The 24465-nt window shown below is 35.5% G+C and overlaps 1 protein-coding gene across 1 annotated transcript; it reads right to left on the bottom strand.

The window, feature by feature from the left end:
* Positions 1-3659: 3659 nt before the first annotated feature.
* Positions 3660-4828, bottom strand: LOC116194434 (germin-like protein subfamily 1 member 13). The gene is made up of 2 exons (XM_031523243.1): positions 4643-4828; positions 3660-4420 (listed from the first exon to the last, which is right to left on the bottom strand). Exons 1-2 carry the CDS (start codon positions 4755-4757, stop codon positions 3864-3866), a joined length of 672 nt encoding a protein of 223 aa, XP_031379103.1. The 5' UTR covers positions 4758-4828; the 3' UTR covers positions 3660-3863.
* Positions 4829-24465: the final 19637 nt, after the last annotated feature.

The raw sequence follows: 24465 nt of genomic DNA on the forward strand, positions 1-24465 counted from the left end.
AGGGAGGTTCATAGATCTCACGTAATTAAAATAAAGTACTAAATAAATAGACACTGATAATACTACTAATGGAAATTGAACTTGGGAACTCTTGTTTCTTGGCGAGGGCTAGCACTGCAGTAGTATAGCTCCTTAAAAAAAACTTATTTTATATGGCGAAATACATTTTAAAAAAATCACGTGTTGTTATAGAAAAAATGCAAGGTGTATAGAGCCTGACTTTTCTTTTTCTATTGATCAAATGAATAATATATATATATATACATACACTTTATATCCACCAAAAAATAAATTACATACCCTTAATTCGACCAAGATTTAATTATATGAAACTTTTAAATAACATTCGAAGCTTCCGAGGTTGGAAACTCAACTCTTATTCCAATCTGAGAGAGAGAGAGAGAGAGAGAGAGAGATAAGTAGCTTTATTCAACTACTAAAGAACTCATAGGGAAGATATCACTCACCTAATAGAAGAGGACAGACACATAACACCAAGTTTTAAAAGAGTAATTAATATATTTTTCTTTATAAACATAAAATAGTAGTCATGATTATTTAGTCGGTTTATAAAGGAGATCTTGGAGTCCAAAACAAGAAAATAGAAACATGTACGACATATCTTATTTTAATAACAAAAATCGACCTTAAAAACTTTTCATTGCCGGTGAGGACAATGGCACAAAATAAAAGATACATATACCAATAGAAATCTTTACTAATGTAGAAGAGATAATGTTACTAAACGGAGTTATACCGACAATTTCTTTAGTCATTAGTATGAAATTATCTATTTTCATGGGTGAGATTAAGCTATGATTAGTATTAGTTGTCCATTTTTATAGATATCTGAACATTACCCTCAGCAAATGTCCATTAGGTTTGTCCTACACCAATCCAACTATTGCCAACTAGTCTTGACTGAAGGTATAATGTAAATTAGCCTTTTATCAATGAATATTTCATTTTACCAACCGAAATTGTCTATTAGTAAATGTCATTTATTTTGTAGTACATGTTTTATTGCACCGTGTCATTTTAATTGATTAAGCAATCGATTGGCCACATGTATATACGAACAATCCAACCTATGTACTCCAAATTAGATTCAATTAGACTACCATTACAAGTGACCACAACATAATTTGCTAATTTTCACTTGATTAAGCCCAATTATATTCTAAATCGTGAAATCAAACCTAATTAACATCTAACCAAGTCTGATCCCACTCGTCCATCCATTCATCCATCCATCATCATGAATTCACCATACATCAATTAGGAAAGAAATTGGAGGGATTTATAATATTTACAAGCCACCTAGCCTATTCAAGCTTAAGCACTAATTTACTTAACCTAAGATTATCCTTACAAGCAACATCAACCAGGTCAAAATTTACTTAATTATTTGTGTATTGCTTCGCTTAATTATGAAACCATAGAAAAGTATTGTCGTGGCATTATCATTAGGTATAAAACTAACCATATTTTTCAATGATTTAGCCCTATGGGAAAGGATCTAGAGATGGACATGAGAACTTTTAAGAAAAATGATACCATACAACATAATATTTTAAATCTTTTTTACCGGGATCACATATCGTAATATTGTCATCATAAAGTACAAGATTTTGCACTTTTTACACCCCACAGCATCCTATCAATTTTCCATAAAAAGAAGAAAGAATTGATGGAAAGCTGGTGTAATTTTGGTGGGACCCAAACAATTAATAAAGTAAAATACAAGAAAGAAATATATTGGACATCACGGTTTTTGATTTTTCCATGAGATAACACAATTTAATTCATTTTCATTACATAGCATGAAAATTTTAAAATTTTCACCACATATCACCTCGTTAGTTTTCCATAAAAAAATTGGACTAAAAAGCTAACGTTGAACACCAGCCCTAAGAACGTGTAATTTTGGTGTGACCCCACAAACGAGTTCACCGACGTCCACTTTTGTAATCATATTTTGCCTTATAATTTTCTTATCATAGTAAATTTCAGTCACTAGTCATATCGTAATTTTGTTATAATAACAAATTTTGTAACACCTAATTTTGAACTATATGACAAACTCTATCGTGCCATAATGGTGTTCTTCCTATTAAAGATATATTATATATGTACTTACTTCTATTTTCATATTTTAACGAATATCGATTAAGTAAAGTGATCAATTGAAATAAAAATAATAATTTTCTAATTATTAAAAATAATATTCGAACAAAGTAAAGATAGATATTAGCTTTTGCGTCATGTAATACATATTAATCAATGTTCATTTGTAGTACTAACAATTAAGAATTCAAGATTCTCATTCTATACAATATATCGCGGTTATACATGTTATATCAAACATAGCATGACTTATAATTGCGATATTATTGGCTCAAAAATTTCAGCCATGCAGCATCGCACTGGCTATCCAAGTTGGGAATCAAAAGCGATACCGTCTATTAGATGCTGACTCTTCACCGAAGAATTATTCTGATTTATAGATTGTTTTCTGTAATTGAGTACTTGAAGTTCAATAGAAGTCGATTAATTTAATTTCAAATCGAGTCGGCTCAATAATGAGTAAGAGTTTCCAATCGTGAATTTTCTTTATTCGTAAAGTTTAAGGTCTTATTTAAGGAGAACGAATGTTGAATTACCTAAAGACATCTGCATTGATTTATAACCACGGGAGCTCATCATCTATTCTCCACCTTTGCTAATATGAAAATGTTTCAATAGACGAGACTTCTTACTCTGGTTCCTGGTCCACCTTTGAAGCTTACTCTTACTAGCAACATCAACTAGGTCAAAAGTTGCTTACTTTATTTTTATTTCGTGTATAACCGTAATTTTCTATTGTTTAACCCCATAATATATAGGATCTCCAATTTATCCTTACTCATGGTTTGTTACAAAACCGAATGTCGTCACCTAATCTCGCGCATGATGTGGAAGCGAATGTGTATGTAGATGTTGCTTTAATGTCTTCACCTATTCTACTTTCTTTTTTTCCTTCTTTTTTTTTTGGCATTTCTTGGAGCAATAATCTGAAGATTATCAGAAACGGATTGTAAATAACGGCCAATCTAAATCAAGCACTATACCTATAAAAAAAAATCAAGCACTATTTTTTTTTTACGAAGTTGTCCAAAATATAGTACAATGAAAAAAAATCTCAAATAACTAATAAAGGGATATTGGTAGTCCTATTATATATCGAACGTGCAACATCTAGATCAACAGAAGATAATACACTCCACTATGTTGGACTCTCTTTTGATAAATCAAATGCTTTTATCCTTTAACTAATTATATCCTGTCCGAAAATATGCCAAACAGATGAAACATGCTATTGTTAAGTGCTAGGGTATCTTGACTATTTTTAAGGCAATTCGAAAACTATTATCATTTTAAACGTGAATCTATGGATTGCAAATGAATTAATCACTCGTCACCATTGCTATGTGATGTTTATAATATTGATTATATTAGGAAAAAGGTCGCTTTCATTAATGAATCGAAAGAGTAGTGATCACGTTGGAAAGTTCAACTAGAATTCAGTCTCGAGGTATGCAAATCACATTCTTCGAGTATGTGAGAGAGAGATACCTAGTTTTTAATAAGGAAACATCTCATAATAACAAGAAACAACATCGATGAAACACATCATTAATTTTATGTAGAAAGATATAGCATGTTTCCACCTTAGTACACGAACATTTAATTATAAGAAACATCGAACGTTTCCACCTCACACGAACACGTCAAATATATTTTAACCATGAAAAAAGGAAACAAGCTCCGATGCCTCGGTTTTATTTGATGGAATCTATCCTCTTGCACTCCCTCATTTGGTTTTAACTGTGGTTGTTGTACCAAAACTGGGATTGGAGATAATCTATAATTTTCTTGTCCACCTGAAAAGCCTTGGTCAAGACCTTCGAGTTAATCGGTGGCTTAGATCCAAACACGGCATTAGCAATTGTTATGACACCGGGGTTCTGGCTGCTCAAGCTCGAGATTGCGACTGCGGCAGTCTTCCCTATGTTGAGTTGGAAGTGAATCATCGCGAATGGGAAGACAAACACGTCTCCAGGCTTCAGGATTTGGGTGACGAGCCTGTTTCCGAGCTGGTTTGACAAGACGAACCCAACATAGAGCTCGCCCTGGACGCACATGATGACCTCAGTTGCACGAGGGTGGATGTGAGGTGGGTTCAGGCCAGAAGGGGCATAGTCAATGCGGGCCAAAGAAATCCCTAGAGTGTTAAGACCCGGGAGCTGGTCAACAGCAACCATAGTCACAATGGACCCGACACTGTTGTTAGTATTCCGGGGAATGTTGATTCCCCGGAAGAGGAAGTCATCGGCGACTGTAAGGTTTGGATTCTTGCAGAATTTTCCATTTACAAATACTGCATAAAAAGATGACAATTAGAACATATATATCTAATGATATACAAAAGATGCATCCATGTGAATTGTTTCCCATGGGCAGCATCGAATAATTGGAAGGAAGCTTTGTTTAGTGTTTGCATGCATATTAGCTAGGATGTACGTGACGGACTGAAATATATAGATAATACATATGACACAAATATAAATATAAACATAGATATATCTAGATATGTAAATACCAGCATTTTTGGGCTCATCTACGGCCACACAAATGTCCTGAAGTTGACTAGGATCAAATGCAAAGCTGCTCGAGATTGCCAACGCACTCACGAGTAAGGCTACAAAGAGCTTCATTGTATATATCAAAGTAGGACTTAGTTATATGGGAGAAAAGGTGATCGATAGTACCTTCGCAGCTATCACAAGCCTATTTATAGATAAGAGGCACTGACAAGGTACACACATTTCCGCAGCTGCGGGTGCCTCAGGTGGATTTAAGGTCAATTGTTTAATTGATAACTGATAATCAGGACGAAACATTCTACAACTACTACAAAAACAAATGATAAGCCAAAAAGATAATCCATATTATATGTAACGTGTGGATATATTTAATTTGCTCATTAGTTTGATTAAGTTCTTGATTAATTATTCCCTCCACGATCTCACCGAAGAATATACTCTCTTTTTTTAGGTGAACAGGGGAGGTCCATGGATCTCGTATAATTAAAATAAGGGATTTTTATCTAAAATGACATATAGTTTACCTGTTTTGTCAAATCTATCATATGCTTTTTTTTGTTAAATCTATCCCATGGTTTACTTTTTGCATCAAATTTATCACAGCGTTATCTTTTTCATCGACATCTAACGGTCGTGCTGACGTGGCACGTGGAGAGATAGTGGGCCACACTTGCCACGTGGGCGTCACGTTAGCATGGCCGTTAAATGTGGACAAAAAAGATAACGCCAGAATAGATTTGATGCAAAAAGTAAACCATATGATAGATTTGACAAAAAAAAACATATGATAGATTTGACAAAACGGGTAAACCATTGGTCATTTTAGGTAAATTCTCCTTAAAATAAAGAGCTAAATAAATAGACACTGATAATACTACTGACGAAACTTGAATTTAAGACCTCTTGATTCCTAATAAGGGTGAGCACCGCCACCCTACAATTCCTTAAAAGAAAAAACTTATTTTATATGGAGAAGTACATAAAAAAAAATTCACGTACAGTTATAGAAAAAATGCAAGGTGTATAGAGCCTAACTTTTCTTTTTCTTTTTCTAATGATCAAATGAACTATATATATATATATACATACACTTTATATCCACTAAAAAATAAATTACATATCCCTAATTCGACCAAGATTTAATAATATGAAAGTTTTAAATTACATTCGAAGCTTCCGAGGTTGAAAACTCAACTCTTATTCCAATCTACGAGAGAGAGAGAGAGAGAGAGAGAGAGAGAGAGAGAGAGAGAGAGATTAGTAGCTTTATTCAACTACTAAAGAAATCATAGGGAAGATATCATTCACCTAATGGAAGAGGACAGACACATAACACCAATGGATAAAAGAGTGATTAATATATATTTTTTTTTATAAAAAAAAGTAGTTATGATTGTTTTGTCGGTTTATAAAGGAGATCTATGAGTCCAAAAAAAGAAAATAGAAACATGTACGGCGTAACTAATTTCATTGATGAAAATCGACCTTAGAAACTTTTCATTTCTGGCGAGGACACTGCTACAAAATAAGTGATATATATATCAATAGATATCTTTACTAATGGAAGAGAAAATGTTAATAAACGGAGTTATAACAAGAAGTTCTTTAGTCATTAGTATGAAATTATCTATTTTCATGGGTGAGATTTAGCTATGATGAGTATTAGTTGTCCATTTGTATAGATTTCTGAATATTACCCTCAGCAAAAGTCCATTAGGTTTGTCCTACTCCAATCCAACTATTGCCAACTAGTCTTGACTGAAGGTATAATCTAAATTAGCCTTTTATCAATGAATATTTCATTTTACCACCGGAAATTGTCTATTAGTTAATGTCATTTATTTTGTAGTACATGCGTTATTGCACTGTGTTTTCTTTTCTCTCTTAGTTTTTAATTTACATTTTTCTTTCCACATCAGTTAACAATGTTTGCATTTAATAAATTCCAACTTTTTCTCTAAACCTATGCCCTAACGGCAGATTATTAAAAAAAAAAAGGGAACTGAATTTTCTAAAATTTAATTTTATCAGTACGTGCATGCATTTATTTTATTTTGAAATTGATACAATATTCATGGTAAGTTATGTAATTTATTCTATGCATTAAGAGCATAGGCTAGAAAAGTTATCTATATATATATATGTGTGTGTGTGTGTGTGTGTTACATAATTTAAAAGTAAAATTATCTTTTTGAGCATTCAAACGGTCGCACCCACCCATATAGATAATCGATAATACGTACATAAATAACGTATATCTTTTGACAAATTCTACGACATGTGTGTGCACATGGAACGGAGTAATCTACATGCATATGCAGGGATGGTGCGAGGGATCGAGGAATAGCAGTCAACTCCATGTTATAAAAAAATTATATATTGTTATTCAAATTTAATGAGATAATTTATGTTTGTTCCCGTAATTCGGAATACTTACAATCTTATTCCCCTCCCTATAATAGAATTATGCTTCTGTCCTGGGCATATGTATAGTATTATTTCCTAAAATATAAATATAAATATTTATATTGCTAAATTTTTACTGAATTTATAAGTAATTGGATTCATATCAATCCCATAAATTTGAGATACAACTTGGGCGAGAGGAGAAGGATTAATTCACTATGAGGTGAGCCTTTATTCCTCACTTGAACTTTGCTAACAACCACAATGCGGACTTCCCCTTCCGCTCTCAAAGTAAAGACCACGAGCTTCACATTTAAGCCAAACACAAGACACACTTTAATTACTCTCAATAATAGACCGCATCACTGGCAAAAACAAATAAATAAATAAACCATAATCAGTTTTTGATACCCTATTAAATTTTTATTGATTTTCTGAACGATTAGACACACAATCATTTTAAAAGCCGTAAAAGGATAATGAGTTCAATCATTTCTTAATTTTTTAAGTTGAGACTCTAACTCTATTATATTTTCATTGATACGAAAATAGATGCAAGTATTTGCACATGGAACGGAGTAATACACATTACTATAATCTATGATTTTGCATCAAAGTTAATTTTTCATGCACCTATTAAACTATATATATATATGTATATATACATATGTGTAGGCGGATGTAGGACCCTCAAACTAGTGGGTTTAAGGTACAATCTAGTTTTATTTAATAAAATATTTTATAATTTCATTATAATATTAATATTGCAAAGAAGAACATAAATAAAAATTCAATCACCTCAATCTATGAATATATTAAAACATCTCACAGTCGTACTAACTTTGTTTTTTTATCCATTTGTTTTAAATAGAGAACAATAATATTTGTAATTGCAATTATCCATAAATTATATAGTAGATTAAAAAATTAATCGGAAAAGAAATTGAACTTATCGAAGCACGAGAGGGATCGAAAAACGTACCGATTAACTTCAAGGAGAGAGAGAAAATTGTGTTTCAGGTGGTACTAGTTTTTTTTTGGGTAAATTGCACCAGTGGTCCAAAATGTTTTACAAATGTTTCATGATGGTCCAAAAAGATTTTTTTGCTACATGATGGTACAAAATGTTTCAAAGTTGTTTCATGATGGTACAAACCGTCAACTCGAGCTGACGCCGTTAACATTTTGCTGACGTGGCATGTCCTATGTGTCACTTTTGTTTCGTGGAACCAATCATAGTGCGCCACGTCATTTAAGACAAAATAAAATTTTAAAAAGTCCAAAAAAATACAAAAAATAATTTAAAAAATATAAAAAAAGAGTAAAAATTTGAAAAAAAAATATATATTTTTTAAAATTTTGAAATTTTAAAATTATTTTAAAAAATTTAAAATTTTTTAAATTTTTAAAAAAAATATAAAAAAATACAAAAAAAGAGTAAAAATTTAGAAAAAAAAATAAAAAAAAATTATTTTGAAATTTTGAAATTTTGAAAGTTTTAAAATTCTTTTTAAAAATTTAATTTTTTCCCTTTTTTTTTATTTTTCCCCTCCTTTTTAAATTTTCTCCCCCTTTCCCCTTTCCTCTTCCCCTTCTTTTCCCTTTCCTCTTCCCCTTCTTTTCCCTTTCCTCTTCCCCTTCTTTTCCCTTTTCCTTTTCCTTTTCCCTTTTCCCTTTTCCCTTCCCCGTTTCCCCTTCTTTTTCCCCGTTTTTCCCTTTTCCCCTTCTTTTTTTTTTTCCCCTTTTTTGCCTTCTTTCCCCTTTTTCGGCCACGTCAGCAAGGAGGTGACACGTAATAGTCACGTCAGCGTCGGCTTGACGGCGTCAAGCTCGAGTTGACGGTTTGTACCATCATAAAACAACTTTGAAACATTTTGTATCATCATGTAGCAAAAAAAACTTTTTGGACCATCATGAAACATTTGTAAAATATTTTGGACCACCGGTACAATTTACCCTTTTTTTTTCCGGTAGGGGTACTAGTTTTGATTTTCCGTCTAGTCAATCATGATAGCCATTTCCCTTTTCGCTGAAAAGGCTCTTTCTTTCTTTTTCTTTTTTTTTCTCAATCATAATGAATGCATATAAGTCTAGTATAAATATAAAAAATAAAAAAATAAATGATACATAAATTTCACTAGTAAAGATCGAAATCCTTCAACGGACCTCTTTCTTTATTCTGTGTCCTTCTGTAAAATATAGTATATATACTATTAGACAGAGAATTGGGAAGATGCTAAAATTGTAGTAGATGATGTAGAATAGAGAAATTTTTTATATTCTTTTAGGTGACCCATACTTTTACCTGTTTTCTTTTTTTCTTTTAGCTGTGAAAGAGAATTAAATAATAAAATGGGTTCATTTTTCACTTAACATCACAATTTCTTTGATAATTTTTCAATACTAACGGGACAAAAATAAAAAAAATTCTGTAATAATAAGTTCTTTAATGAGATTTGTCAAAGTTTAGTAGATCAGTTGAACCACTATCCAAAGGGTGGATCCACACACACATATATATATATATACACATATATATTTGTATGCTTTGAAAAAGATCATCACATACCTTACGACCTGCTACATATGACATAAAATAGACCATCGAACCCCCGAGAAAATCAAAAGAAAATGGGAAACGAAAGCAATATATGTCTTAGATGTTGTCTCTATCTATACCGAAGAAATATTCAGTTAATAAATTACCACCAAGCCTCTCAATTTTCCCCACTTGTGCTGAGACATATAAATATATGTTTAAAGAGTACTCTTCCCCCTGGTTCCTGCCCGGTGCACCTTAGAAACTTATGCTTACAAGCAACATATTCAACCGTAGAAACTTATGCTTACAAGCAACATATTCAACTAGCTTGGCCAAAATTTTAATTATGTATTTACTACTTTGTGTATATTTAATCTATAAAAAGGTAATCGTCGTGGCGTCATTAGGTATAAATCATATTCTTCAATTACTTAACCGCACAGAAAAGGATGTCTAGGTATAAATCATATTCTTTAATTATTTAACCCATAGAAAGGATCTCAAGATGGGCGTGAGAGGATCATATATAAATTTTTGTGACAAAGCCAAACGTACGTAATCACCTTCTTGCATATGAATATGATGTCAATACGCATATGTGCACATAGACGTCGCATTGGACCATGCTCTTGATCTTTCCGATCAATTCTTGGGTTGGGCCATAATTCAAGCCCTATCCTCTTCTATGTATAATTCACGTCGAGATGGACGTGAGGACCATGCATAAGTTTTGTTACAAAGCCGAGCATACTTATTCACCTTCTTGCATATGAATACGATGTGTGCGCACCCAAATTTTATCTCGTCGGGGCACGCATGCGCACGCCTATGCAACGCAGCTTGGGAGTGTCCACCTTCCCGGGGACGCGCGACGAACGCACGTGAGAAGGAGTCGCCACTTGCCATTTTACGACTCGAAGGTCGAGGGCCAACAAGTTATCCAAGTCTAGGGGTACGGGGTACACCTAATTGCTAAGGCATATGGTATGCGAAACTCGAGATTTCGAATTCGGGGGTTCTGTTACATGCGAGTCTATATCTCGCACGCCCTATTAGTACTCTACCTTGTCTAGACTTGCCATTTTAATTTAATTACCGCTTAATTAAGTTCCGCTCATCTTACGCGTTTTGACACCGTAAATTCGAAGAAAACACTCCGACCGTCCGCTCTCCGACCGAGATTCCTGCATGAATAAATGTACAACATAAACCCTTACATTGTTCTCTCAAATAAATAAAATACAAATTACAACAACTAAATCTCGATCGGTTTGCGTCCGGTTATTATTCCACTCGTACTCATCGTGTGGTTTAAAAAGATTGGAATTGAAATTAAGATATGCGCTCAGTGTTAGGGGATTGGACCCCGTGATCTACGATTGGGGCGTTGGACCCCGTATGGATCGTATCCTAAAGGATCGGGCTCGATCCGCTTAACAAACAAGTGCAAGAATGTAACAAGCGGGCACAAATAAACAAACAATAGGGTTTTGTTATTATCGAATTTACGTAAATTAACCGATTATTAACCGGGGTATCTTGGCATGCAAATCCTACCCTAAAGCAGACAAAGTGGGTACAGGGTGTGAATCGATCAAGGATCGCCTCGAAAAGGTATTCCGCATTTGGCACTATTTTCCGAGGACCTGACATACGTAATGTCTGTAGTCAAGTATTGTGTTTGTGAGTTGCTTTTAGGATTGTTCTATATTGTAACACTACGGTTGTTACAAGTTATTACCGAACATGGATTCCGCCCACAAGTCCTAGAACCTAGTGTCTATCCCGCTATTGCCCGTTTTTGTCTTAACCAAGTACACAATTAGTCCGGTATTTGTAATTTGAACCAATCCACCCGAACTAACTACCCGAGACTATGCTAGAATAACAAAAACTCATCGGTCGGATAGAGCGGGCTATGCAGATGAACCTGCGCCTAGACAGGTAGCCCATCCCTATCCTGATACCGTAATGTTTCTCTTATTCTAACCCTAGGGATGTCGCTAAGTTGCAAATAGACGATTTTGCCCTCGAGGTGAAAATTATTTTTGGAAAAGAGATATTACGCGGTGCGGGCCACCTCGGCCTGTGACCGGCGCTAACCGATCCCCTGGACCTTCCAGGGTTGTCAAGAACCCTAAAAAGCCAAAGGATCGGTTAATCTATCCGGAAGTGATTTAAAAAGAACTTCCACGCCCCGACCTGAGTTTCCTGAAATCAGGTGAGGCCTCGAGTTAAGACGCGCAAGTCCTCCCTAAACGTCCATATCACATCGAGCCACGTGTCTCGGATTTTATAAAATTTGCCATTTTTGAGAAGGGCACCAACGCATGTTTGCAACCTATCGATGCGTATTACCGGTTTATTACCAATTAGTGCAAAATTATTAGGGCTAAGTGAGTTAATTAATCGCATGAACGTCAATTACCTCATTAGTGAAATTATTGATTAAATTAATTAATGTTTTGCCAGATGCTCTAAATATGCGGTGCGAATCCTAATTCCCGACCGTCTTGAGATTTAAAAATTAACTTTAGGTCGAGTTTGCATGATTAAACCAATTCATGTGGGGTTTTCAATTAAAAAGAACGCGTCTAAACACGGAGCAATAATACATGATCATATCAAACACGATAAACATACATATTTTATATAGTCGGTGCCGTCATGATCACGAGAAAGCGCATACAAGCATACACGGATATAATATTAACGGAATCGATAAAACGATACCGACTCATGGAAGCGGGAAAACATAAAAAGAGCACGTATTATCATATTATATACACATAAAGAACGAGACAAAAGCATAATAAATGAGGACATGCACATCGTCGGCCGGAGATCCAAGTAGAAGGGATTGGACATTTTAGAAAATGTCCAAGGACTGAATTGAACAATTTCAAAAGAACCGGGCTGATTTGGAAATTCGGTCAAAGTTTCAGGGACTAAACTGAAACAAAACGAAAAGTTCTTTGGGATGATCGAAAAATTCCAAAAAATTCAGGGACTGCTTGGAAAAGGCTAAAATGGCCCAGGACTTGTTAAAAACGAATTTGGAAGTTGGGGGCTGATCTGAAAAGTGGAAAATGTTTCAGGGACTAAACTGAAACAGATTGAAAAGTTTCCTGGAATAATTGAAAAATTCTAGAAAATTCAGGGATTGATCGGAAAACGCTAAAAATGCCCCTGGACTTGTTTGAGACGAATTTGAAAATTGGGGGCTGATCTGAAAAGTGAAAAAAAGGTCGCAAGGACTGAACTGAGACAAACTGAAAAGTTTATAAAAATGAGTTTTAAAAATTATTCAGCTCATCGACACGATCCACGAATGTTCATTCCGCATTATCATCATCCAAGCAAGCATTAATGTTCGAAAATGGAGCCCTAAACATGCCACTAAGTCGAGTTTTCATACCTTTCCCGAGTTAATATCGGGGGGAACCGCGTAAACTTCGCAAACCCTTCAAAACTTCTACAAAACAGCACAAAAGAACCTTCAAAAGATAGAAATGGATAGCCATAGCAACAGGTAATGACGATCGAGAGTAAAAATGAACAAGAGTAAAAGAGAGGGGGAGACTTAGCTTCGGAGGCAAGCGTCAACTCGACGGCAATGAGCACCGGCATGAGAGCATGAATTTGGGCAGCAACGTGAAGCATCTCCAGGGGAGAGATTCGTGAGCTGAGGGAGCCGTTCATATGTGAGCTAAGGGTCGGTTTTTGTGAGCCGAAGGGAGTTTTTCGAGCTGAGCAGCAAAGAGAGAACTGAGGGCGTGGGATGTGAAAGGGAGTTGAGAGTGCTGTGATGGAATTGAGCTGAGGACTCCGGAGGTGAGCTGAGGGCGGCGTGAAGTGATGACCATGAGTCGAGAGCTGAAGATTGCAAGCGAGTTGAGGGTGAAGGGAGCCGAAGGGTGTGAGCTGAGGGAAAAGCCAGGACATCTGTTCTCTCTCTCTCTCTCTCTCACACACACACACACATATATATTTTACGGGCGTTCATTTTGGACAAAATTCAATTTCTCGACATATATTGACATTGTCGGAGCGAGTACTTCGAAAATGAGAAATTCGATGAATAATCGACTCAATGAAAGTTCCAATTTGAGTCGACGAAGGTTGAATCTCGATAAAAATTGATATCGGACCTTCGCAACATGTCGGTCGTGATTAATCGATTATTTTTTAATTTCTCATATTTTTAATCAGATATCCAAAAAATGTTTCAGGACCACTATTGTGTTCAGAAAAATTCAAGGATCGACATTATGCAGAAAAATATTTTTCAATCCAACGCATTGCCCCGAATTTTGAAAGATTGAAGTTGACGCAAGTAAGGCCTGAAATCCTCGTGTTTTCAATCGGATATCCAAAAAATAATTCAGGACCACCATTGTGTTCAGAAAAATTCATGGATCGATATTATGCATAACAAAATTATTTTGGTCTCGAGTTTTGTTTCGGATTTTGAAATTCGAATTTGACGGGCGTAAGGCTTGAGAACGTCCCGTGGAAAATTTTTTTAAAAAAATGCAAAAATTGGTGTTAAATTAAGAAAATGCTCTCATTTCCATAAGTCATGAATGCTGGAGCAATTAACCAAAAATACTTCCCTCACACGGGAGACAAAATGACGATTTTGCCCCTCTATAGCTGGTGGACCAAAATAGGGTGCTGACAAGATGTCAATGCGCATATGTGTATTTAGACATTGCATTGGACCATGCTCTTGGTCTTTCCGATCTCGGCTCCGTTAATTCTACAGTTGGGCCATAATTCAGGCCCCATCCTCTTCTATATACAGGGCCATCCTATATGTCCAAGCCTGCCCCGTTCAAGTCATACGTAGAAGGTAGGGGTGACCTATTAAACACTTATGCGATTGAATGATCCTATCTCGTACCTAATAACAGGTTCCCATCTTTCCAAAACGTCAAGAGATATAAGGATATTCAAGGGTTTCTATAAATATTTTGACCATTCCCAAACCTTAATGGATTGTTAAAGGTTTTGCCAGTTGGGTTGCGAAAATAGTTTTCGTTAAAACCCTGGAGGGTTTGGGAAGGGTACGGTATTTCGCATCAAACCCGTCCCAAACCCATAAGGTTAAAATTACAAAAATACCCCCATTTGATTGATTAATTTTACAAAATAACCTTTAATAAAATAAAAATTGCTAAAACACCCCATTAATTTGTACTGGAATTTGTGGTGTTTTTCTGCGTCAGAAGAAGATGTCGATTAAGATGTGGAACTTGTGGATGATTAAGAAGTCTTGTATCTTTGAATCAATTTAGTTCTTTAGATTGAGTGAATTATTCTAACTTGTTATGGATTGTGCTGGAGAAACTCGAAGTGATGAAATTCTTTCGAGAGTGATAATTCAATCGTTATTTTTATTTATGAAACTCGTGTGATTATTTGTTTGTTTTATTGTCGCTAGTTTCTTTATAATGGTTAAGAATGTATTATTGGGTAAAAGATGGTTTCCCGGTGAAAACCGATTAATTTAGTAGGAAGAAGGGTATGAGAATTTTCTCTAGATTCTTAGCGGATTTGGGAAGGATCTAGAGGCGGATCTGTCTAACAAATTTGGATTTGGGAAGGATCCAGTCGTCCCAAATCCTACCCATGAACATTCCTATCTCGAACTTGTTTTATTTATATATGGAGTCTACATGGGATCTATATGTTTATAGCATTCGAGCTACTAGATAGGGAATCCTTTCCCAATTGCATCACATACAACTCTTGGTTAGTTTGGTGAATAACTCCTTATTCCGATCTATCTTGTAGATCGATGCCCAACTTCTTGCCTCTAAACTCCTAATTCTATTAGCCTTGCACAGTTAAGTTCGACCCAAACGGTAAACACCATGCCTTACCATGATAGATGAGGGTATCCTACGAGGGCAAGGTCTACACACTCATCGATCTTTGTTTTGACGAGCGTTACATAGTGGAAGACTATGAACTTAATATTTTCTTTGAGGAATTTTATCAAAATTTAATCGATCTCACCATGCACTATTATGTAACAATTACATAATAGTCCATACGTATAACTATACACAATTAAGACCTAGTCCATTTCTAACAATCATACACCGCAAATGCCAAGCATAATCACACAAGCACCGAGCATAAAATTCTATTTCATGCGTCTATCTACTCAAATTCTAACTAACTAAGCTTTGTTACCAATTGCTAGTTTCACGGGGTCTACATAAAGATAGAAGGAGAAATTCAAAATTTCCTATCCGTGAAACTAACCTCAAGACCTACTAAAAGAATAGGAATAGATAAAGTGTACCTAAAACTTTATGAGTTGTCAATTAGCGGTGCCAGAGGCCGACCTCAAAGGAAACACCGATGCCTCACTCGACTAATAGACTAATGGACCTATTCGAATTGGAATTTCCGATCAGAATATTCATACGCATAAACACATGTGTACATATACGCATACACACACAAAGGCTCACATATATTTATCACTTGCATCATATGCATGGTTGTTAGAATTGCGATTCGAATCGTAGAATTTTACGATTTTACGATTCAAGGGGTAGCTAGCGATTCCGATTCTATGGCATGAATCGGGAAGGTAGAATCGTGGCTGATTCGCGATTCGAATCGCAGAATCGTAGAATCGGACCGATCCTACGATTCTGATTTCAACCCAAAGTCGTATGCCCCCCTCTCACTCCCTCCTCATCTCTCTCATTGTGCAACAGTATTGTTTATCGGTTCTCTTATTTTATGAAAAGTTTGAAACTTGCCTCTTGGCTGTAAGTGATAGGGACCTAGAAAGTTTTTGGAACTGATTTAAATTGGGTTCCGATAGCTTCTTGATTGCCATCTAGTTTGAAATGATTTAAGTTGGAATTTTTTTCAACTTTTTTTAGGTGCAAAGAAAGATGATTCCAAGAAGTGATAGACCAAAAAGAAGTTAGGGAGGAAAAACAGTTTTGCAGAACAAGTATCACGAGGAAGAGTCAGTCAATTCACTAGTTCCTTTGAAGAGAAATTCTCTCTCAAGGAATACTGCAGTTCAAGCGATAAACACTTTGCTCTCGATGAGATTATAAAAGTAGTATCCTCTAGCCTCTTTAAGATACCCTACAAACTTACTTTTATTTGATCTAAGGCTAAGCTTATCGGAAGACTGACTCTTCACATAAGCCTCACATCCCCAAATCCTCATAAAAGACACATGGGGACATATCCCAAACCTTATCTCATATGGCATCTTCTGAACTGATTTTGATAGAGCATGGTTCAATGTGAGAGCAGCTGTCTGAACAGGATATTCCCAAAAAGAATCAGGTAAGTTCGCACGACTCATCAAAGATCGAACCCTATGCAATAAAGTTCAATTTCTCATCTCAGCAACACCATTCCACGGTGGTGTCAGGGTGAAGTAAGTTAGGATAGAATCCCACGCTATTTAAGATAGTCAGTGAACTCATAACTCAAGTATTTACCTCCTCGATTCGATCAAAAAACTTTAATGCTCTTACCTAACTAGTTCTTCACTTCATTCTTAAATTATTTGAACTTTTTAAAGTATTCGGATTTGCATTTCATCAAATACACATATCCAAATCTATTGAAATCATCAGTAAATGTAATGAAGTAGAGATATCCACATCTAACAAGCTTGTTCATAGGTCCACGTACATCGATATGTATGAGAGCCAGAAGATCACTAGCTCGCTCACCCTTTCCAGTGAGCGAGGCCTTAGTCATCATCTCCATTAAGCAATGTTCGCATATCTCGATTGATTCTAAATCAAACGAGTTGAATAATCCATCCTTATAGAGTATGGAGATGCGACTCTCGCTAACATGACCTAAACGATAATGCCAGTGATAAGTTGGGGTCAAATTATTAGACTTGAGCCGTTTTGTTTCCCCATTATAAACGGGCGTATTTAATAGGATGTTTGCTAATCCGATAGGGATTTGCTAATCTGGGCTCCCCCCTCAGACTAGGAATTCTAATTTGCCTAAAATGCAGTTTTGGCCGAATTACCCCTCTCCTTATCACGCCTTTCTCGATCAGACAAATCCCTCTTCTCTCTCAGCAAATTGTTCTTCAAGAGGAACCCCAGCATTGCCTATTCGGTCTCTTAGAAAAAATTGCTCTACAAGATGAACCCTAGCATTTCATCTTGGATCTCTCAACATATCAGTCTTGATGATGAACCCTAGCATTCCCTCTTCGATAACTCAAACAAATCGTTGTACAAGATGAACCCTAGCATTCTCAAATGAAGCCAATCAATGTGGCAGAGCTGAATTCATCCCGACGGCCGTGTAAAAAGACAATTTACCCACCTCTTTCTCGTCAATTTTCAAACATAAATCGACGCTCCTTTGTTTTTTGTCTCTTCTTTTGTTCAGGTGAGCATCTGAATATCTGCTCCTATGCAATGTTTCTCTTGCAGGTTTGTTTTGCTCAGTGTAGGGCAGTTGCTGAGCATGTTGTGGTTTGTAGATTTCTTAACTTTTCATTTTTTGACATTGTTGATATATTTTATCTAAGAATTCGAATCACTATTCCCGTTCAGCTGCTTCTCTACGTGTTTTTCTTGTGGGTTTGCTCTGTTTTGTTGTGTTGGGAAGCTACTTAGCATGTTGTGGCTTACGGATTTCATATCTTCTCTTTTTTTTGACATTTTCTTGTTTTGATCATAACATTGATTCACGGAGGAAAGAGATTAATGAAGTTCTGATGCAATTATCCTTATATATATAGTTTAATGATGTGCCTTCAGTTCAATGTAAAACATGAATGGGTAGTGCTCCATTGCTATAGACATATAGACAAATATATAAGAATGCTTGAGTTAAAAGGCCAAGAGATTTGGATTGTTCATTAACTTTTAATTGTAAGTTCTTATTGCATTTGGGTTTCGATATTCGGCTTTTTTTCCTCTTTCATTTGTTGTAAATGCTACTTTAGAAGGAAAATCATTGTACTTTTCATTACTATCAAGAATTTGGTCAAGTTTATATACGAGTACTTCTTTTTGCAGTCATGGCTCGGCTGAATATAAGGAATAAGAGGAGTATGAAGAAAATGGTTATCTTGACATGGTGGATTCAAATTTGTGATTTTTTTACAGATTTGATCAACCTTCTCCTAAAAATAGCTATTCTTTATGATCCAAAGCCAACCATTAGATCTTATAAGTTGAACCTATTTGAGAATAGAGATTATATTAGAAGGCTTGTGCATGTTGATGATATTACCTGCACTGAACAACTGAGAATATATAGGAGAGCATTTTTCAGACTATGTCAAATGTTAAAGGATACAGTCAGAAACCAACAAGGAATGTTAATGTTGATGAGCATGTTATCATATTCTTGTATATTTTTGCTCATCATTGGAAAAATCGTGTTGTTAAACATAATTACATGAGGCCCGGTGAAACTGTTAGCAGATGTTTCCACAAAGTTCTAATTGCAACATTGCGTTTGCAAGCCCATTTGTGTAGGAAACCCCTACCCATTGCTGATGATTGCACAGATGATTGTTGGAAGTGGTTTCAGGTATTAATAATAATGATATCTTTTACTTGTTTGTTTAGGTTTTAGTAAATTATGAGATACTTACCTACTAATATATGATTTGCATGTAGAATTGTCTTGATGCTCTTGATGGGACTTATATCAAAATCAAAGTACCTTGGATTGATAAACCTAGGTACAAAACTTGTAAGGGTGAAATAGTAAGAAACGTGTTAGGAGTTTGTAAACCTGACATTCAATTTTCATATGTCCTTCCTGATTGGAAAGGATCGGCTGCTGACAGAAGGTACTTCGTGATGCTCTTTCTTGGGAACATAGACTTGGGGTGCCTAATGGTAAGACATAGTATTATCATATAAATTTTTTTGTTTATGTAATCCAAGTAAAAATAAGAAGTATATCGAATGACGTGATTTTTTTATTAAATATAAGTTGCTATTATCTAGTAGATGCTGGTTACACTAACTGCAAGGGATTTCTAGCGCCATTTAGAGGACAACGATATAATTTGAACAAGTGGCCTCAAGGTCATCAACCAAGAAATGAGGAAGAGCTTTTCAATCTAAAACATGCATTTGCACACAATGTCATCAAGAGATGTTTCGATTTGCTTAAAACACGATGGGCCATCCTTAGAAGTCCATCATTTTATCCTCTTAGAGTACATAATAGCATTATAATTGCTTGTTGTTTGCTCCACAATTGCATAGAAGGGAGACGGCTGTTGATCCTATGGAAGCCGAATTGGATGAAAACGGTTTTGTTACTACCTCTAATGATAGAGAAAATATCACTCAGGTTCAGACATCAAATGCATGGACTAATTGGAGGAAAGACTTAACAAATTAGATGTTTGATCATTGGAGGGCATCGTTTAATAGATAGTTGTACTTGTCGATGTTTCATATAACTTCCATGTTGTTTGTTGCTTTGTTGAGACAATGTTTATTGTATATTTTATGTATGGATCTTAGCAAATGATATTCAGCTTTCTTTTGAGATATTTTTCTTGAATATTATTCGGTGCATCAATATTATACATTTTGAACTTGATATATATTTTATCATCTTAGAATTATTTTTGTTTAGAAATGGCTGCAACCTCATTCTAAGTGAATATGCAAACCAGTAGACAATCTAAAAGGAAGTGGACCATGGCTGAGGATGTTGCTCTTATGTCATGTCATATTGATTTAAGAAATTTCAGTGCTCATAATGCTCATACTGGGTTTAAGTCTGGGTATTTAATTGAGCTAGAGAAAATGTTACAAAAGAAATTACCTAATAGTCGCATTAAGGTAAGGCCTCATATAGTATCTCGAATACAAACTCTAAAGAAGGATTGGAGTATTGTCATGACATGACAATGAATACTTCAGGGTGTGCTTGGGTCTCAACTCGGAAGATAGTCACAGTAGAGGATGATGCATGGGAAGCGTATGTGGCAATAAGTAACCGATGTTCTAACTTATTCTTCTAGTTGCAATCGTACTTTTCACTGAAGTTAAATTATATAATAAATAATAGGGAAAATTGAACCATATATCTCAACATTTACGTATTATCTTAATTTTATTCCAATATCGATTTTTGTTCCTAAGATATCATAACGTTAATGTTAGGTGTTAAATTTATCTTGCCGTAAATATTTGGTCAATTTTTAATGAAAATGCTGATGTGACATGTTAATTACTTGACGGTGGATGTGGAGAGTGTATGGGTCTCAATACATAGAAAAAATAATATTATGTATCCCAACCTTTTAATGTTTTCTCAATTTTTCCCAACTTTGTTGTTTTTTATCCCAACTTTTTTGTTTTTTCTCACTTTTATTCCAATCTTTTCATAATTTTTCAAATTTATCCCAATCCATTGGGATAATATTGAGAAAACAATAAAAGATTGAGACAGAACTAAGAAACTATCGAAATATTGGGATAAAATTGAGAAATCATCAAAAGGTTAGGATAAAATTGAGAAATAACAAAAATATTGGGATATATGGTGTAATTTTTCTCTTATATCGAGACCCACACGCTCTCCACGTTAGTTTCGTCAAGCAATCAATGGCCACGTCAGCATTTTTGTCAAAAATAGACGGAACTTTTACAGCGTGATAGATTTGCAATCAAATCATTAATGTTATGATACCTCATGAAAAAAATCAACGTAATTAAAATAACATGTAAAAGTTGGAATACATGACGTTATTTTTGATAATTAATAAATGTTCTCATCTTCTTTTTCGGAGTCATAAAGATGCTACTCCAATCAAACTTAAGAGCTTTCCACATTATGAAGAATCAAGTTTGATATTCGCAGAGGACTGAGCCATCGGCAAGGATGCACAAGAAGTAGAAGACATCCTCCAAGAGCTAGACTTGAATGAAAGAGGAAATGAAGTGCAACCAAACGAGAATAATCAAAGTGAGAGTGGCTTTAGTAACATGAGATGGGCCTACTCCCATGTCAGGAAAGCACTTCATCAGGTAAAAAAAGAAAAAAGATGGAACAATGATTTGGCTGAAGCTATGAACAATATCGCCATTACAATGAGGCAGCAAATGAGAGATGTTAGTGACCAGCTTTCTAGAAGCATGCAATCCGACATAGTTTAGGAGAACTTGCATGAACGTTCGGTCGCACTTCGTGCCATAGATGGTCTCATTGCACAAGATAGACGTCTTGCTATCTGAAAGTTTGCAAAGCACCCTAAAGTTTTTTTGTTTTTCAGCAGCAAACCAGAGGAACGCTTGGAATGAGTGAATGATTTCCTAGGATATAAGTGACGAAGTTTATCTGACATCTTGGAACAAGGGGTGGGCATGGGGCGGTTCAGCGCGGTTTTAGCATAAATTGTAACTGTCCCGAATTTTAGGTTCAGGAGTTTCAATAACCGTAACCGTATTAGAATGAAAGAAGCGTCCCGAAAAAATACCGCTTTTCCGGTTCGGTTAACAGTACCTTACCGATACTGAGAAAACTTTTTAAAAAATTATGTTATCAAGAAACACACTTCAACTTATTCATCAACGATTCAGTACATCATAAAAACTAAAAACAGAAGTGTTATATCCAACATTCATCCGCATAATTAAAGTTGTACAAATTACATCATTTGAAAATAAGCTACTAAAGTTTTAGATTCCATCTTCTGCTCCAACCTTGAAGAAACTGCACTCTGGTCTTTTCACCTTAATATTCTTCAAACTTCCAAAATCAAATTGAGAACCAAGACCATTAAATTATTAAGAAATTATATTAGAATGTTGGAGTACCTTGAGGCAAAAAAACACAACTTTTAATCATCTAAGCTAATGACAGTTGAAGCCTCCTTTTGAACTGCCATCTCTACAAAATGGAACATAAAGCTAAGAGAGCATGATTCTTCAACTGTCAATTCACATTTTCAAGACGATGATAATAATGAGGTTATAGAAAATAAATTACCTCTCTCAAATTTCTCAAGTTCCTCAAAGTCTTCATCAGTTAGCATCATGAAAGGGGTGGACTTTATCCAATCCTGGGTACAAATCAGTGCTCGACCATGGGCGGGGTCAAGGAACTATGATAGGGATTAATTACACGTCCACCGGTGCTAAAAGCACTCTCCGAAGCAACTGTGGGGACCGGCATGGAAAGCACATCCTGAGCTATACATCCGAGAATCGGAAGCCTCGAGGAGTTCACATTCCACTAATTTAATGTCTAGCTCAATGAGCGATTACTTCTCCAACTCTGATTTTTTTGTTCATATCTGACCAGTTGCTTCCAAATATGCTCCCATACCGTAAGGATCATCATCAATAACAGTAGATGACTCTGTTGTTGATTGTTTGGATGAAAGAGGTGTAGATCTTGTGCACTTATCCCCCTCACTAGGCATGTATTGCTCATATAAGGAATTTAGACAATCAAGCAACTTTTGGATCAATCTCAAAAAAGTGGTTAATGAACCAATCAATAGCAAGATATTAATAGAACTTATATTCCCGAAATACTTCTGATACTTCCTTTTCATCTTCCTAGCCATCTCCTTAATGCTTGGATCTTCAAGCTCAGAGTCAGAATACTCATTGATTTTTTTACCAATAGAGATTACTAGTGACATATAAAGATCCTGAGATACGAATTGTGGCATTGTAGACAATCTTCAAGAAAGGCAAAACTCACCTTGCATAGTCCTAATCTTCTTCTTGAGGCACTCCTTTCATTTTATCTTCAGAAAGCTCCTCAACAAACTTACTATCCTGCACCTCCAATAATTCAAATGCTTTTTAATATTTCAATGCTGACTCCAACATTAAACATGTCAAATTCCACCTAAATGTAATTTTTTCCTGCTCTACACAACTCTTGAATGTCTGAAGTCCAGCTGGAGAAGATCTAGCACATTTCACTGCAACACGAATTCTCACAATTGAATCATCCACCTCCTTTAGACCCTCGCTGACAATCAAACTCAGAATATGTGCCAAACAATGCATGTGGATGCATTCACTCCTTCAATAGTACACTATTCCAAGATAATAATCACTTTCCGAGGTATTAAATTCCATCATTGGAACTAGCATTATCAACAGTCACACTGAAAACCTTAGTCATATCCCAGCCAAGTAAAACATTTTTCAATACCCTTAGCAATTATCTCACCTAAATGACTCGAAATCTGACAGAAGTTCAAGATTCTTTTATGCAACTTCCAGTCATTATCAATAAAATGCACGGTGATGGACATATAACTCATAGTTTGACAAGACGTCCAAGTATCAGCAGTAAGACAAATTCTCTGACAATTTTTAACCATAAACTTCTTTAGCTTCTGTCTCTCAATATCAAACATTTCAAAGATATCCCGTGCAAGTGTACTGCGTGAAGGGACACTAACCATGGGTTGTAGAACACTAATGAATCTACGAAATGCCTCATTTTCAACAAATCTAAAAGGCAATTCAGCCGCAAGAAACATCCTAATAAGCCCATCTCGACAAGTCCCTCGATCAAATTTCCACGAATCAGGAAATAGTCGAACCACCACTTCCATCCTTACTTTCAGCTGTAAAAGGAATAATTTTTTGCCTCTTATCCGCCATTCTATCAGGATGATGCTGTTGTTGGCCCAGTAGGAGTGGGGGTACTAGACTCAGCCTGAGCTCCACTTGTCTCACCCAAGGATGACATCTATGATCAATAAGGGGTAAAATGATTTCAGTAGAGCTTCCAGCTTGAAAACCTTAAAAAAACCTAACCTTCGCCAAATCCTGTAGAACCACGAAATTGAAAACAATGAGTGGAAACTGACCTTGAGGAGAGAGCTTTATAAGA

The sequence above is a fragment of the Punica granatum genome, chromosome 2 (genome assembly GCF_007655135.1).
Source record: "Punica granatum isolate Tunisia-2019 chromosome 2, ASM765513v2, whole genome shotgun sequence".
Classification (NCBI taxonomy): domain Eukaryota; kingdom Viridiplantae; phylum Streptophyta; class Magnoliopsida; order Myrtales; family Lythraceae; genus Punica; species Punica granatum.